The sequence below is a fragment of the Fulmarus glacialis genome, unplaced genomic scaffold, assembly GCF_000690835.1.
Source record: "Fulmarus glacialis isolate BGI_N327 unplaced genomic scaffold, ASM69083v1 scaffold804, whole genome shotgun sequence".
Taxonomy (NCBI): Eukaryota; Metazoa; Chordata; class Aves; order Procellariiformes; family Procellariidae; genus Fulmarus; species Fulmarus glacialis.
In genome coordinates, this window is record NW_009208543.1 from 40110 (window position 1) to 58222 (window position 18113).

Below are 18113 nucleotides of genomic sequence, written 5' to 3' on the forward strand. Positions count from 1 at the left end.
TGCCCTGCCGAGAAGGACTTGGGGGTACTGGCAGATGAAAAGCTGGACATGGGCCAGCAATGTGCACAATTGTTTAGTCTTTGACAGCTTAGATTTTAATATTTACAAAATTACTACCTCAAAATTTTATACAAGGAAGCTTTCTTGCAACATATAGTATTTGCCAATCCTCTTCAATAACATTATCTCATTTTGGTAACTGTACATAACAAAATTTATTACAGCAAGTTTGCATAGCAATAGAACAATCTGGGCTTGACACACAAGGGTACTGATCAGATTCAATTTACCTCTCCAGTCATCTTTTTGTTGTTCTTAGAACTTATTTCTTCATGAGGAGGGGTATGAAGGGGCGGGAAAGGGGGGGAGTATGAATGCACCACCACATCATTGCATGATTTAAGGAACTGAATAAATTATAAACATATCACTGCTGGACTGAATTATTTTCTAATTCCAAATGTTTTTTTTAAAAGTAAACTGTCATTTGTCCCTTAAATATGAGGTAACCAAAACAAACCTAGTCAAAAAGGGTCTCAAGTTTTAATTGACAAAAATGCTGTATATACTGTCTCACTCTCAAAACTTTAGAGCACAGAAGCAAAAGCCAGAATAATAACCCAAAATAGCTCCAGACATTTGTATAGCAATCTTACTGCTATATCATCAGAATAAGACAAGCAATCAAACTGCAGATTTTTTTTCTTTTTTCCAGGGAAAAGATAAAACTTCCACTAACTTCAAGAATAATAACAACAATGTATTTAACTCAGAATAATTGATGGCTTATTTTAATTGTGTTCATAAATGGTATACAGCCTTAACCTTAACTGCACAATGTACATCAACCCAAGGTTTCTTAAAGTAAACCACAAACATTACAAATTACTGATGAGGAAAGTAAAATGCTGAAGGAATTAATTTTATGAATCATTAGTAATAAAAGTGATATTAACCATAGCATAAATGTTTAACTGTTCATTTCCTCTAGACACGTACTACAGAATTACAGTTAATACTGCAAGGGCATCAAAACTGTGAGAGAACGCAGCATTGCTCTGCTGCAATACTGAGAACAGGCATTTATGGGACCTGTGCATTAAAAACAATGTTCTGAAAAGTTTACTAGTCTGTAGAGAATTTGAACTAGCTAAGTAGGTTCTCAGTGAATATAGATTAGAGATTTCTTTCCAGGAGATGAAAGCAGTGTTTGTATAAGCAATGATTGTTCTTTATTTAAAATATTCCCAGCCTTTATTTATATGTTTATTTAAAGTCTTTAAAACAATTCTTAGTTGAAGTGCCAAAATCATACAATGACATTTGACAGGAACAAAAGAAAAAAAAGATGAAAAAGCAGCATTACTGTGGAGCATGTTACATCTATGTAGGGATGGCATACATGCCATATTCCACAATTTCCAATGTGTAGATTATCTGTGTTCAGTTTAACCTTAAATGTCAGGATATCCAAAATACTAGTTTTGATAGTCTTTAGTGTGACTGGAAGATATTCTCTATTGCCTGTATTTGTTCCTAGTCTGTATTCCAGTTTAATAAAAGCTGACATTTGTAGGAGGGTACAATGGGAAACCCTTCTCTGGCTATTATTTTATGCATCAGTTGTTGTAAATATAGTATACGTTAAGTGTACCTTAACACCCAGATCTACCTGGCTGCGTTTAATAATTTATTTTTCATCAGAAAATATGATTTGTTGATATTGATGATGTTTCCAGAAATATCCAACTCCAACAGCTACCAAGAGTCCAGGCCTCTTTCCTTAGATGCAGAAAAGTGAAATACCAAAAAAGTTAGTTACTTACCTGATATTGAACAGATATCTTAAAATAATCCCAGTTCAAATAGTCAGCAATTTTAGCATGAGAAACCTCCATTTAAGTCCCAGTACAAATCAGAATTTTTTTGAATCTAGGTTTTCCAGAGTCATAAGTGAATGGTCTCTCCAAACCAGAGGTAACGCAGGGGTAAATAATGGGCTGTTTGCCATTTGAAAACAAAACAAAACCTGATGACAGGTCTCAGCTTGTCCCAAAGAGGAATAGGTAAGATTTCTAAAATAACAGTGAAAATACTAGTAAGAAAAATTTCTCGCCCAGTACAGCTGAAGGCATGACACTTTTAGTCCTGTCCCAAACAGCTATGTTGCTGAGACAATATGCTTTTGCATTCAACTGGTGAAATTAATTGCTCCTAAGTAGTAAGAATCGCTCAGTGAGAACATTTCTAACACTCTATTCTCCTTTGCTATGATTTTTTACTACTAAACTGAAGTATCAGAAAATATTAAAGAAACAAATAAACAAAAAAAAAACATCACAAGCACTGCAAATATATAAAACATGTTCAAATTGTCATAAGTACAAAAGCTTCCTTAACCACTTACCCAGGCACTGACACATCTGCCACAAGTGGTGATTTTGAAATCCCCGTACAGATCCTTGATGGCACCAGTTGTAAAGAATCCCTCCACCATCAGCAAAATGCCGTATACAAAGAATGCAGCTGCTACACCATATATCACATACTTGAAGATGTCAATCCTGTATAGGAAAAACAAAAATTATTTATCTGCATAAATATTTAAAGCTGACTCTGAAATTTCAGGGTGAGATAATCAGACCCACTAAGACTCAAAGTTTCTACACTGGAGTCAGCTTAAGTGCTGATGTGCTATAATGACAGCTGAAGCTGAGGACAGGAGCAAACTTTGGAATAAAATAGCACTGATACAAGAAACACTGGGCCATTTAATTTAATAACATGTAAAAATTGATCTGTGCAGGTAAGACAGCACAATTTGTCAGAATAATTTAAAAGTCAGTTAATTTTCATTTTATTTTTCCTCTAAATAAAGTGGCAAAGAAAAAAGAAAATAAATAATAAAACAAGAATCTGACACATCTCCGGAGTAACACATTGCATCTAGCACTAGGTTATAGGCAAGATATTTTGTCACAATCTTCAATAAATCTTTCTACATGTACAAGTAGTTCTCAAGCTGCAATGCCAATCTGTGCTATCTTGTCCTCATTATTATTCTTCCACTTATTCTCCAGTGGACAAAGTGTCTGACGCAGAATAATAAAGTCATTAAGAGAGATCCCTAACTTCAAACCAGAAACATGTTATTACGAAAGTAATAAGGTCAGGCCATCTGGTGTTCTTCTATAGTGAGGCTTTAAAAACAACATTTCACAGACCCAAAGCTCAAGAAATGGAAGGATGGCTTACAGTGCAACATGCAGAGCCCTAGAAGGCTCAATTTATTACAAAAATTACCTGGGTTGTCATGTGGTTGTCCTGCCTAGCACTGTCTAGAAGTTCAACAGTGGCTCAAGGAGACTCTGCCTCCTAAATGTTCTCTCATGACCAGGGTTTGTGGAAAGATGTTTGAAAGCACCTCTCTGCTCTAAGTGTTTTGTCTAAACTTGGAAACATTCCTTGTGACCATTGCCTTGGATCAGCAGGTTTCAATGTTTCCTACTTGGACTTCTCTAAAAAACTAGCCACAGTAAACTTCCAGTTTATCAATATGACATGGCAGGAGTTGTGCAACTCTTTAAGAAATGGTAATATGCAGGTTTAAGATGTTAGTAAGTTCCAATTGTATTGTCCATGTCAAGATAGCAACAGCTCATAACAAAGTAGGACAAAAAATAAGCCAGAGACCCGTTAGGATCTGCAAGATCTACTACAACTACCCAAACTGGACATTTCTCAAGATATAAAGTTTAATACTTTTATTGCTATGAAAAGAAATATTTAATGATAACATTTCTTTAGGATCGAACTTTTCATCATCACCCAAAAGACAACTCTTAGTACATGTTTTACATGTACAATACAATAACAAAGCTCAAAACCCCATTAAAATATCTTTGAGTTTGGATGGTTTTCAGGAGAGTCAAAGTCAGATTCAAGTTTACAGTTGATATTTCAGATGTATGACTGTGTCTACAACTTCACTGAATGTATCTTAAGCTTGCATTAGTCTCATAAAAACACAATTAAACTTATGACCTGATTGAGGGTGGGAGAAGTATTATAAATGAATGTTTTTAGCACCTATCGTAGCATTTTTCAGGTGGCGATAACTGAAGGGTTCTGGGAACGAGACAAGATATGTTTTTCCCTAGCATTCTAATAACAAAGCCCTCTCAGCTTTTTTCTACATCACTTTTTCTTTCAAGTGAAAATTAGGGTAATTTGATATCTGTATGGAATAGAGACATGAACTATTCAAAATGGTGGAACAAATTTAATGCTATAGACAGTATTAGATAATGCAAAGATGAAATTTATTTTAATACATATAATTGCTGATTACATTGTAAAAATCCCATTTCCCTAATTTTATAGTAATTCAGTCAGTGTATTTTCCTGTTTTGACAGGAAAATATTTTTTTGAGCCTATCTTGTCATTATTGATGAAAACAAACTTACAAGAAACAAACAGACAGCAAGTTTGTGACTATTCCATAGGATCTCTTCCAGTTCCTACATTATACAACTTATAAAATTGTGACCCCCCCACTAGTGGCTGAAGTGTGGGAGTTCTGCCAGCAGCAGCTCCTCACAGACCTCAGTGTGCTCAGTGCTGTAGAAATTACAAGCTATCATTGCCGTAAAGAGATTAAGGCTTTTGGGAAGTCCAGAGACTATTTCAGCCCTTGCAACAGCCCTTTAAACCATCTGTGCTGAGCCTCCCACTGAGCTGCTTGTATCAAAAAGCGTACTAAAAGATCTCTGCTTTTTCCTCAGCCTTATGTGTAACTAAAGGAATAACTTTCACTTAAGCCTTCTACAAGGAAAAAATATATCTAGCTATACTCTAGCCAAATACAGAAATCAATTTCATCCTCATACACTCTCTACAGAGAGGAGTAGTAAAATCTCTACTGATCAGACTACATGAGATGCAATAGCTAGACTTACTCCAAGGAGAAAAGATCTTGTGTAATGCAAAGAGTAAAAGAATATAGTGTTGGTATTAAATTATTCTGCAGCATCTAATAAATTTCACATAAACTTTGACTTCCCAACAAAATTGTAATAGATAATAAAATATAGGCCTTTTAAAATGGAGATTGTCTTTCTTTAAAATAAAATTTGATTCTTTGTGGATGAACTCAGAGAGATTAATTACCATCTGTGTTTCAGCAAAGTCTCAAATGCTGCAGACAGATCACAAGAGCAACCAGAGACATAGAAGGGAATGGCTGAAGAGATGATGAACATGAGCCAACGAGCAAGGTGGGTAACGACAAAGAAAAAGGGCAAGCAGAGCTTACGCTTGTGTAGGCTGGAATGGAAGGAAAGAGGTGGCTAAGAAGCAAAGGAAGAAGAGACAAAATTACAAAGATAAATTTTGTACTCCTGACAGGATTGGAAAGATATACATTAGGTGAAGACTAAAGCTACACTACATGAGAAGAACAAAAAGAAATCTTGAATACCTACTCACTAAATGCGGGAGTCCTATGAATATTATATAACGATATAATTAGAGTCATGAAACATTTCTATTAAAAGGCAGTCAATGAAGATTGCAAAGATAAACCTGATTTTAACAAATTCACATTGATCATGCGATCTTCACTTATTAACCTAGGTTGCTGGGTAGAATAAGCTGAATGATTATCTAAATAGAAATTAATTGTGAAAAAATCTGGAAATTAGTAAAAGCCTTTCTTTTATAGAATAATCTAAAACATATTTTGTATACTGTCTTAATCTTGTAGAGGCTCCATGAGTTCCAGATCTGATTTTCTTCTCAACACTCTGTTCAGAAATGTTAAAAACACAAACATCACTATTTTCAATTTGTGATTTAAAGCAAGCTGATCTTTCAATTTTTCTGCTGCTGGATCATTAATTATTCCATATTAAGTGGAATTCCTGATTCATTAATCTGAATCTGGATTTTATCCAACAAGATGAATATTAAAATAGCTCTAGAGAAAACACTTTCTTCCTCTGACAGAAGTTATAGATGGAAGCCATCAATGCTAAAATCTTAACGAACAGGTTGTAGCTGAGTACAGAGTAGACTATCCCAGCAGACACAAGTCAGAGGTGAGTGAAAACATTCTCAGTGAGTCAGATCAATGTTGCCAATTTCCTACTGCGTATTTTCATGGTGCTTTGGCAAATTCAAGGATTAAAAAATAAAATAAATCAGCAAGCAATAAGATTAATTGTTGAATGATCATGTCTATGTGTAGCAGGCTTTTGTGAAAAGTGTGTTATAACAAATTAGTTATTATTTTGTTGTTGAGACTCGTTCAATCAACTGAGCTCATAATTATTACATCCCGTTTCAAAAGTATTTCAATATTCATAATTATCTTCTGTTAACTGTGTCTAGAAGTAATAATGTTTTGGGCTTGAGGACCTAGTTGCTTCACTAGAGTAAATCAGTACTGCTCCACCATAATAAATGCATTTGCTACCCCAACAGATAAGCCAAGAAGAACTGTTAACATTGACCCTTTATATTTTACTGTGTCCTAAAAGGAATTGCAAATTGTAGGAACCCTGAAGAATTTACACTATTCAGTCTAATCATGGTACACTTTCTACCCTCAATATTGAAGGCTGGTACTCAGCTAATGCACACCAATATATATTTTTCTATCAAAATTACTTAATATTGCTTTGGAACAATCTACGTACTAGCTAGGGATATTTTTCTTTAATTTGGTTAATATAGGAACATATTGCAGACATTTATTTGCAGTTAACAGCAACAAAAAAATCCCACAGTAGTTTGCCCTGTGACACGTGATTCTCATGCTGTCCAGAAAACCTTTTTATTCAAATAAAGTATGTGTACATTTCAGCCTGAACAAGAGATAAAATCTAATATTACAGAGGTTTTGGTTGGCCTAGCCCACCAGAGTACTAGGTACTGCTGTGGAACTAGTTTTCCAGCATTTATAATTCTGCCTCACATTTCTCTTCCTGAATTTATAACATAACTTCTCCAAATATAGATAATGACATTCAGATACTAGAGGTGCTGAATAGCACATAATTACCAGCAAACTGTACCTATACTCTGAATGCAAATAGATTCAGGCAATTATACCTATTTCCAAGCTAAGAAAACACAATAAGGAAAATAAAATACCAAACCTATCAAAGTACTAAAAAGTTAGTTAGACTATCATAGTACAATTCCTAATTAAAAATTGCCTTTTTTTATAGCTGGCATAGACAATTGTCGCAGTTTAACCCAAGTCGGCAACCAAGCACCACACAGCCACTCGCTCATCCTCCCCCCACAGTGGGATGGAGGAGGGAATCGGAAGAACAAAAGTAAGAAAACTCTTGGGTTGAGATAAGAACAGTTTAATGATTGAAATAAAATAAAATAAAATGAAAGAAAAGAAAAGAAAAGGAAAAGAAAAGAAAAGAAAAGAAAAGAAAAGAAAAGAAAAGAAAAGAAAAGAAAAGAAAAGAAAAGAAAAAAATAATAATAGTAGTAATAATAATATTGTAATGAAAAGGAAAACAACAAAAAGAGAGAGAAAAACAAAACCCAGGAAAAACAAGTGATGCAACCTGCCGACCGATTCCCAGCCAGTCCCGAAGCAGCAATCGCTGCTCCCCGGCCAACCCCCCCAAGTTTATATATGGAACATGATGTCATATGGTATGGAATATCCCTTTGGCCAATTTGGGTCAGCTGTCCTGGCTGTGCTCCCTCCCAGCTTCTTGTGCACCTCCTCGCTGGCAGACCAGGAGAAGCTGAAAAGTCCTTGATTTAGTATAAGCACTGCTTAGCATCAACTAAAACATCAGTGTGTTATCACATTATTCTCATGCTAAAACCAAACCACAGCACTATACCAGCTACTAGGAGGAAAATTAACTCTATCCCAGCCAGAACCAGGACAACAATTTAGAAAGATGAGAAATACATGTAATCACTACCATTGGGGTAGGTCAGTTTTGCTGGTTTCCGGGGTTTGGTTTTTTTCTCTGTTTTGTTTTTTTTTTCAATTGCAAGGAACTTTGAATAGTTGATGTTCACCTCTAGAATGCACAGTAATCTCTGTGCATCTGTAAAACAGCAATGCTGGCCTTCATGCTGATCCTCTTGCCCCCCGAGGGACTGATCCTAAGAGGCTATTAAGAGGCTGAGATAGCAGCATGCATCCTCAAGCTATCTCAAGCTTGTAGAAACAGTTTTACAAATGTGTTTTTTGAAGAGAGACAAGATATAAGGGCATGTTTGCAAGCAAGAAGGTCTGTTTAGGGTATGCAGAAGCCATGCCCCATGGAAGTTTTTAAAAGAGGTGCTCAGGCTCTCCTGCAAACCAGGTGGGAACAATTTCTTGGTGTAAGTTCATGATATTATTCACTTAAGCAGTTTGAGCAAAGAAGATAGTTGGTACCATGAAGCATAGAAGAATTGTTAGCAAAGGGAGGAGACAATCAAAGGCAAACTTCAGAAGGAAAACATACAGTCAGTAGGGAGAAAGAAGGATTTATTAATAATCATGTACTACCTGCAAAGTCAGACCAAAAAACTCCAGGTAACAATATAAATGAGGTAAAAGAAACTGAAATATCCTCACCGTGGAGAAGAGAAAAATTAAACTAGTAAGAAAATGTCAGCATAGGTCCATGAGGGATTCTTCCAAGATTAGATTAATACAGTGTCTAAACTTCTAAATTTCAGGTCGAAAGAAAACAAAATTGGTGTACAGAATGTCAATTAAAGTTTGCCAGGAAATGATAAAAGGAGAAAGGATTAACAATAGGCAAAGGATAAGAGCAACAAAGACATAAAAGTATTTTTTATTAAACTAGAAATAAAACATAATAAAAAGAAAGCAGAAACTTCTGATTCTGTATTTCTGGAAGAAATTTTGTATGTAAGCATACAAATCATTTGCTCAAAACTAAAGCCAGATTGTTAGGATTATATAAAGAAGAGATCATCATACTATAATATGCAAGTTACACTCACACTCCGCAAGGGCCAGATTTTGTGATTCTACTCTGAACAGAAGCTAATGTGACATAAGATCCCATTGATTTTAACAGATTAATTTGTGATGTACAACTCTTCTCTACAGGTATGCAGAATACAACCCTAAATCACCATCCTCTAAAAGTTCGATGGTCGCTTCCTTCCTAGGAATGGGACAGTTGAGCCAAGATTTCATGGACCACCTCGAAAAGCAGTAGGGAATTCACAAGCTAATGGAAAAGGAGCAACAGCAGCACAAATCACATTCCTGCGTTATGAATCTTGTAACTTTCTTGGAACAGGAAAGGATCCAACGTAAGAATTTAAATAATCATTAAATGTTTGAGTCCAAAACACAAAATTGTGACTATAACATATGGACGAGGCTTCTTCTCAAAGTTCTTTCTGATAATCTAGGCTTGTTCTGTCCGCTCACCTCTAATGAAACTATTTTCTTAGAAACATTTTTAAAGATGCTAATTACAGAAGAAATCTGGAGTCCTCTTTGCCTAAAGGTGGCCAGAAAAAGATTGGAATTAGTGCACAGTAACATGCAGACTTCTGGCAGAATTACATGATAGTGTTGTGCACTATGGATACTGAATTCCCAGGCAACTTTCCCTAGCAATAAAGTGTAAAAAGATGTGGCAAAGGCATATCACAGGATTTGTGAATATTTCGTTATTACAAATGTAAACTTGGAGTCACACACAGTAAATACTGATAGCGTAAGACTGACAACTTAATACTAAAACTCCAGATTGGGATGGTAATAGTTAATTTTACCCTTTTCAGATCTCCTGTGGAAAGGCCAGTTATCTTAGTTTTGCATGACACATAAAGCAAGATTTAGCAATATAGGGAATTGCATAGGAATATATGCTTTCCATTTTACATGTTTATAAAGTAAACTAAGACTAAAAGGAAACATAGGCACTTAAAAGAGAAAAAGATATTTCCTATGAAGATGAACCACCTGCTGAGAAAGGTCTATTGCAAATGCTTCAAGTTCACAGGCACGCAGTGATCATAGCCAACCTAAAATTCCAGACAACCAAGAAAGATAGCTGTTTACCACAGTATTAAATAATACAGCTGTCTGCCTAGAAGTAGTGGACTCTATTTGCACAGATGAAGACCAAAAAATTCTTTATGTAAGATCATTCTGCTGTTATTCACATGTGCTGCTATAAATTTTCTTATTCAATTATTTCATAAAATGAGGACTACATTTTTGCAGGTACCTCCCAAATCCTGAATTTTACTTACATAGGTTCTTACTGGTTTTGCTTTTAACAGAATACAGAACACTAGGCTACATAATACAGCTGAGTAGGTTGTAAATGTGTCTTTTCAGCACTTTATAATCTTGCAAAGGTCATATTCTCAGGTGCTGGCATGTTTTATCAGATTTGGTGCATCTACCAAATGATGCCAGATCTAAAATGTTATGTTCTGCATCTATCTTCAATCCTGTCAAATTATAATACACGAACAAGACACATAGGCCAAAGTTAGGCCTTCTTTGCAGAGATAACTTCATTCTTCTACACATAGTCAGAATCCAGGTACAAGAACTCAGAGTGTGCTATTAGTGGCAACTCTCATTAGACTAGTTAGAAGTTAGATGACTAAAACAGAACCATCACATGGTCTAATGCAAATATTTATAAATATCGTATTTCATATCAGCTAGCCTTTACTACAGGTCTCATTGTAATACCTTTCACAGTATTCCATTAATATTAGTGTAATAATATTAATGATAACAATAATATTTTTAGTGGTACCAATATTTAACTTGTCATAGCTGCAAAGCCAACAACCACAGAGAACAGAAGAAGGTCAGAATAACATCCATTTATCTACCTCTCAAAACACTGGTTTCAAACACTGAGAGAGATATAAAAGCTTCTAGACATGCTCTTTTCTTTTTCCTCAAAAGAAAACAGTTACACATACATACGTATATTACTAAATAATATCCTTTTAATAAACAGTGACTATACACTGACTAACAGAAAGGTTATCAGCAAGCATCAAACTTGGACACAACAGCATCTGAAACACAGGCTTTCACATTTTGAAAAGAAGGAAATTTTTAGCTGTAAGAAGGTGGCTCCAGTAGGGTGTCTGTGGCACTTCCAACAGAGAAGGTAGTGACAACAGATTTACAGATTGTAACTTCACTTGGTTTACTATTTCGTTTCACACCTTTAAAAGGAAGTGAATTTACAATGACCTGAATTAGCTCTGACTGTAGTAGGAAAATGTTGTTGTTTCTATCAGGAAGATTTCTTCATTTTCCACTCTAAGAGCATGATTCCCTTGTTTCGTGGCCTATATATCACAGTCATGTGACAGATGGCACTAACTGGCCTTGCATACTAAAGAGAAAGAACTGTGAAAAGATGCTGTTGGGAGATACACCAAATGTACATTGTGCTGCTGATTTCCTAAAAAATATCTTCTGGAACTTCTTCCAAACACCAGAAAAATATAAAAATCCAGCTCATACATACACATTTGATAACCATTTATTTCTGCTGACTTCAGAATCTTGTCAAAATCAGTGATTAAGTAAGATTAATCTAGTTATACCCAGTACTTTGCAGATATAATGTTCACTGCAGTTTAAATTATTAGAAGAATGACTGAATACCACATATATCTCAAGCAGATTATTCAGTTTCAGTGAAGCCTACAGAGCTGTTAAACTGACAAAGTGGGCAACATAAACCATTCACCTCTTACAGTTAAAATATCATAAAGGCAGTTTTCAGGATAATTTAAACCACCATATTTATTTTCTTAGGATCCTTTTAAAAAAAAATCATTGTTATTTTTTAGAAACTATTGCTTTTAGCACCCTGTTACAGGCCAAATTTGGTTTTGTTTTTTCCCCTCAAAACAAGCAAGCAAAAGAGCATTCCTTACTGCAAATCTTTTCTATAAAAGCGCTATCTCTACCACACCCAGCATCTCTCTAGGATGTCTCCAATACCTCAGAATTATTGAACATGATCATTCCATTTTAACTTGGAAAGAAAGTCATAAATTTGAGAAAATTGATTTAACTGCCTGGCACTTAAGGAATTTTAAAACCAGCTGCAAAACTTGCTCTTCATTTTAAAAATTGTAAATATTTACTACTTATTAGTATTTCCAAAGCAGATATGAACTGCAGCTGGTATATATTATCTGAACTCAGATAAGAGTCTGGGGAGCTGGAATCAGGGACCACGTCCACTCTGCAGGGCCAGCGCTCAGACCGCCTCTTCTGTCCCATGGGGTGCTACTCTTGTCTGAACCCCCAAGGGCAAAGGCTTCCCAGGGGACTTCAAGGCCTATTGCAGGTTCTTAATTTGTTCATCCCTCCCTAAGGATCAGGGCCCCACATGGGACGAGGGCTCCCTATGGGGCAGCCAGGGCCCATCCCAGCACCCCACCCACTGAGCAGGGCAGCCAGGGGGCAGCCCCAGCCCCATGGCTGGGTGAGTCCATGGTGCGGGACTGAGCGCCCCAGACTGGGTTGAAATGGGGTCCTGGACCATGGGCAGGTTGAGGGGAGGTGCCAGGGGAGGCCAGGCAGGGACAGTCAGGGCTGTTGGTGCCCTCAGGGACATTGACATGGACATTTCTGAATGGCTTTGTTGGATTTAGGTACTTTGGCTTTTATTTTAGGCACTTAAAGAGTGTTTTAGATTTTGTTTATGCCCTCGTTATGCCCTACTTTTTCTACAGGGATCTGCTGCTTCTTTTAAATTGCAATGACTAGCTGTACTGACAAAGATAAAAGATACAGGGTGGCTTGTGAGTTGTGTTATTTGAGTTCAGAATACACACAGTTGTGGGCACAGTTGAAGAAGCCCTTATCTCTTACCACCCCACACAATTAGCTCTCAGATAGGGATCGATTTTTATTCTGAATGATATTTGAAATCTACTGTGCTAATAAAAATATAGACAGAAACCATAAGTGTGATTAAACAGAATCTACCACGCTTCATTCCACTGCAGCATCTGCCTAGCACATTTATCACAGAAGGATGGACTCCAGGTTGGCCTCAGACACTTCACAGCACTAGAAGCATTAAGAGCCAAAATGTCTTAAATAACCTTAAAAAAGTATAATTTAGTAGGGCACACTGCTAGATTTTTTTTTTTCTTCATTCGTATTATTTCTAATCAGAATAATAAACAACTAGGTTTTATTTCCATTTCAATATGTATAGTTTTGGGAATTTAGGCACTGCACTGTTTGCTTCTACTCACTTATTTTCTCTTTCTGCTTTTTGGTCTTTCAAAGCAATATAATTACAGTAGGGTTTTTATACAGCCAACTGTCAATCCATAGTTGTGACAAAATATCAAGCATTTCTTGTCCCTACAAAATTATTTTGAAAAGCAGAGTAATATCTACTTAAGCAGGTAGAAAATTAACATGTACAAATTTCTTTGAGAATCACACAGTTTATCCAGTTAATATCAATGGCTCATCTGCTTTTAGTCAAAATATTTGGTTCTCCTGCCTTTAAGACATAACTTTAGAGACATCTTTCACAACTGAATAAACTGAAATTTTGATTCCAGTAGGTCTGCCAAGGAAATAATTGGGTTTAGTATGTCTTTAAGTACACAAAAAACCCAAACAAATAAAAAAGCTACTACCTAAGCCAAAAAATTAAATGCCAAGAAAAAAAAAAAAAATCACCTTTACAGTTCCTTAATCATTCCCAGTGAATTATATGCATTTGAACTATGGCTCCTGACTGATATTTTCACTTAAGTATTTGACAGAGGGAAGCTGGAAAACTTGCTATGAAGAGAAAGCATCGATTTGTGGCTGTTCTGCACTAATGGCTTCCTAGGGACTAATAAAATAAGTTAGAGCCTAATAAAATGACTGAGCTCTCATTCAGGATAACAATGAACCTTAGCCGCCAAGTCAAGTCAGACACATTATTCTAAATGACAAACCAAAAAAGGCAAAGCAGATCATACTTCCCATCAACCCAATATATTATTATACAAGAACATCTAAATTCCTCGGTCCTAAGAAGAAATTTGGATATGGCATAGCAGTGACATACTTGCTTGGTACATTTTCCCTTCTGGCTACGAATTCCACAAACAATAGAGCTAACGTTCACAAAGAATCTTTGGAAAGGATGTTGATAATATAGCACTACACAAGTTAAGAGATTTAAAATTCTGTTTCTAGTTATCATGAAAACAGTGGTATCAAGTCAGATCAAATACATATCTTGTCCATTTTTCTATCTCAAACAATGAATAGAGAAAAGTAAGATCAGGCAAGTCAATAGGATAACCCCCAACGCTATTCTAGCCTCTGGTACTTCCTGAGCTGGAAGAAACCATCAATGGATTTGTTTTCCAAGATTATCCCATCTTCCCTTGAACCCATATAAGCTTTTGGCATCCACAATATGCAACTAGCTTCACAGGTCTGCTATACAACAACTGAAGAACCATCACTTGTTCCTTCTGAACCTGGTTCCTACTAGTTTCCTCTGATACCTCAAACTTCTTGTACTGGAAGAGAAAGACAATCTAATTTTGTGCACCTTATTCATAACGTTGTGAATATACAGACCTCTAGCCCAACAATCTTTCTAGATGGAAGGGTCCTAATATACTGAATTTTTAACCATATAGCCTCTGTTCTGTAGCTCTAATCATCCTTTTTTGCCTTCTTTGGGGCAACAATATTGTACACAGTATTAATGATATCGATGAAAGATGGATTTACACAGTGGCATAACTATGTTCTCTGTTTCTCTATGATTTTCCCAGTAGTTCCTGGTACTTGGTTTGCTTTTTGACCACTGCTAAGCACTGAGCTGCCATTATCATGGAACTATCCATCATAAGAGGTCAATGTTTTGATGGATGATCAAATCATTTCACTTCTCTAAAAAACGTTCATGAAAGAAAAGGCTTACAGATTTGAGGATAGGATTCTTCAGCTTTAGTTATGACCATTAGCAGCCAGATAAGAATTTGAAATATCTAAGAAAATTATGGTTTAAAGAGACAATAAGATTAGAAAATACATCATTTAATTTCAGGTTACAGTGAACTACTGTGTTAAATGTAATTAATTCACCAAAGGGAAGGAGACTTTCAACAAAACAAAGGCCTTCCAGAAATAGATTTTCAGGAGTAGCAAAGCATGAAACCTTCAGAACAGATGAAGTCTAGAAAAACCAGAGGCAATAGAATTTTGACATTTCAACTCTCAGGGTTCTGCGCAACTCTTCAGGTTTGGGGTTTTTTTATGCATTTACACAAAAAAGTTATCACAGGATAAAAAGCAAGTACGGACCAGATTCATCAATATTATATGAAATAATGTTTAGTAATAAATTAAATTATAAATATGGGATATTAAATAGTATTACAAATTGCTTGTAAATAGTAAAAATATCAGCTCTGTCAAAACTTCATCTGCTGAGCTTATCCAAATCATTCTTTCTATGATTTTCGCTACAAAACATTTTCTTAAGTCAAAATTATATGCCCTGTGGAATTTTTCAGCATTTTTAAAAGGAAACAATTAAAAGAAACTAGTAACTTACATGTTAAAGACATCAATAACATCTCCTGCAGCTCTTGTCATCTCAAAGTAGGTTTGCAGAATGTTGACGGTTCCTGAAAGTGCTTCATGTCCACAACCACAGAACAGTGCGACTCCAGCATACAGCAGGATGGTAGCAATCAAAGATGCATAGGGGATACCTCCCAGGCATTTGATACAACACTCAAAGCACCCTACAAGAAAAGAAAGTTGTGTGTTAATATATTATATCAAGAAAGGAAAAAGAAAACTTTTACTCTTGAGAAACACTTTTGAAAATTGAAGACTGCAGGCCAAAGAGAGATTAGGTCAAGTATAACACCCCGTAATGTCAGAAAATCTGTGAAAGGACACAGGTTAATTCAACTTCTGAGTTTTCTCAGTTGCTACTTGACCCATTAAATCTAGACATGCCAGCTGATTAACATGAAACGTTAAACAGTTAATTCCTTGTATAGTTTCCCGTTTTCATTCAGAGCAGGTTACAATGTCAATCCTAGGTTATACCTATATTCACAATTCCTGTTGCTCATCTATCGGATTACTGAGGAGGATCCTCAATAACAGGAAAACCACAGAAAGAGGATATCCAGTTCAATTCCTTCCATCACCATAGGTTTATTCCATTTTTTACCTGTACAGCGCTGACAACAGAATTGTTCCCACACACACCACCAATGCTTTGTGCATCACTCAAATACCTCACAAGAATAAATGAAGATATCCACTAAAAAGGCACAGAATTAGAAACAATTACAGAAGCTGAATTTTCTCTCAATATATTTTACCCTGTGCAACTTAATTTCTTAAGTGAGGGCAATTGCTCTTGAGTTATACAAGGCCAACCTTTTGTCCAGCCATCAGAGTGCCTAAACCGATGCCCAGTTCCACAACAAAGCCTTTCCCCAGCAAGGGTGCTCAAGTTTCTAGCACTACCTTGCCTAGTTTGTCAACTAGTTTCATGAATGCAGCATCTCTGAGTGTCCCAAATCTCACCACTCCCACAATGGCTTTTACATCCTGTAGAGCCCTACCTATTGCCTTCTGGAAGGACAGAAAAGATAGGAACCACTGGCTGAGGGAAGGCAAACATGCATTGACTCAGTAACCAAAAGCTTTTTTTTTCTGGCATTACCAGTTTATGCCACAAAGGATTTGGATAGAAAACAAGGTGAGGCTTATAAAATTGAAATGCTTAATAGAGACAATAGCCAATTAAAAATTACTTATAAGATGTTTAACAGGTGTGAGTCAAAATATTTTAACATGCTCCAAAAGCTTTAGGCTATGCTAAATCATAGGAATACCAAAGATACATGAAATGAAAAAAAAAAAAAGGCACAAAAAAGCCATTCTTTAAAGAAAGTATGTCTATTTTGCTCAAATTACATGTAGCCTCTACACGTAATTTTGTATTTTGTCCTGTAAGTTAGTAAGTTCTTATTTCCTTTAGTCTGGATAACCAAAATAGTAATTTCCTCTGTCTGTTCAAACATTCATTTTCTGCTTTTAATGAACAAATATCAATCTGTCTTTTATATATATATATGTTTAGCAGCTATTTATACACAAGATTCTCTGAAGAGAACAGTTTAAGCCATTTTCAGATATACACACATTTTAGTTAAATAGAAACCTCTATCGATATTTTGTAAATATAGGTACTACAAGCAGCAGTATTTAAACTGCTGGATAATTCCTGTAAGAAAAATATAAAAGAATATACTAAACATGTACAAGACAAACAGACTTTAAAAATCAGGATAATTTCCAACTATATATGCTGGTTGTATAAAAATAGAAAGAAAGATATAGCTTGAGACTATTTTTTTTTAAGGGCAAATTACTATATCACAGCCAACTGTAAAATACCAAATGTAAAATGTACAAATTCATATTACTTAAACTGCTGCCAAAATCTTACCAAGTAACACCTGTCACCCACCTCCAGCAGCCATCACACACCTGCATGGGTGTAACACCTTCCACCCTTCCAACACTTTGGTAACAGCTTTTAATTTTTTTCCTCTCTGACCTCATATGGCCCTGGTTGAAGAAGATATCCTTCTTGCAATTCATGTCATCCTACTGTGCTGACAGTAGGTAGCTTTCCTATTCAGCAGCACAGGGCTTTGAATGTCCAGTGATCACTTTGTGTCTTTCTTCAGTGATTGTTAGACTATGGGGGTTTATACCCAGGAACTCTGTGGGCTTTCCATCAGTGGGAGGTCTTAGGAACAGACTAAGAAAACATATAAATGCTTTGGAGTAACTAATTCTGCATGCAGATAAATATAGGAAATCTCTTAAAATTCCTTCTGTCCTGTATTCTAAGATTACCCTTAACAATAACTGTGGTTAATTCCTCAGTGTTTAAAAGCCTGCACAAATACTAGAAATCTTCTGTCTAAAACACATAAAAATAAGAATATGTGTTGAAAATATATAAATTGAACAAGGACTGCAGGGAAATACATAGTTGCATGATATCAGAGTATACAAAAT

The 18113-nt window shown here is 35.8% G+C and overlaps 1 protein-coding gene across 1 annotated transcript in view; it reads right to left on the bottom strand.

Moving 5' to 3' along the window:
• GPM6A (glycoprotein M6A) overlaps positions 1-18113 on the bottom strand; it is a 126013-nt gene that overhangs the window by 24542 nt on the left and 83358 nt on the right. The window contains exons 2-3 of the mRNA XM_009576516.1: positions 15610-15802; positions 2408-2564 (exon numbers count right to left, since the gene is read on the bottom strand). Of these exons, the coding sequence (XP_009574811.1) occupies positions 2408-2564; positions 15610-15802 (350 nt within the window). The remainder of the gene's footprint in view (positions 1-2407; positions 2565-15609; positions 15803-18113) is intronic.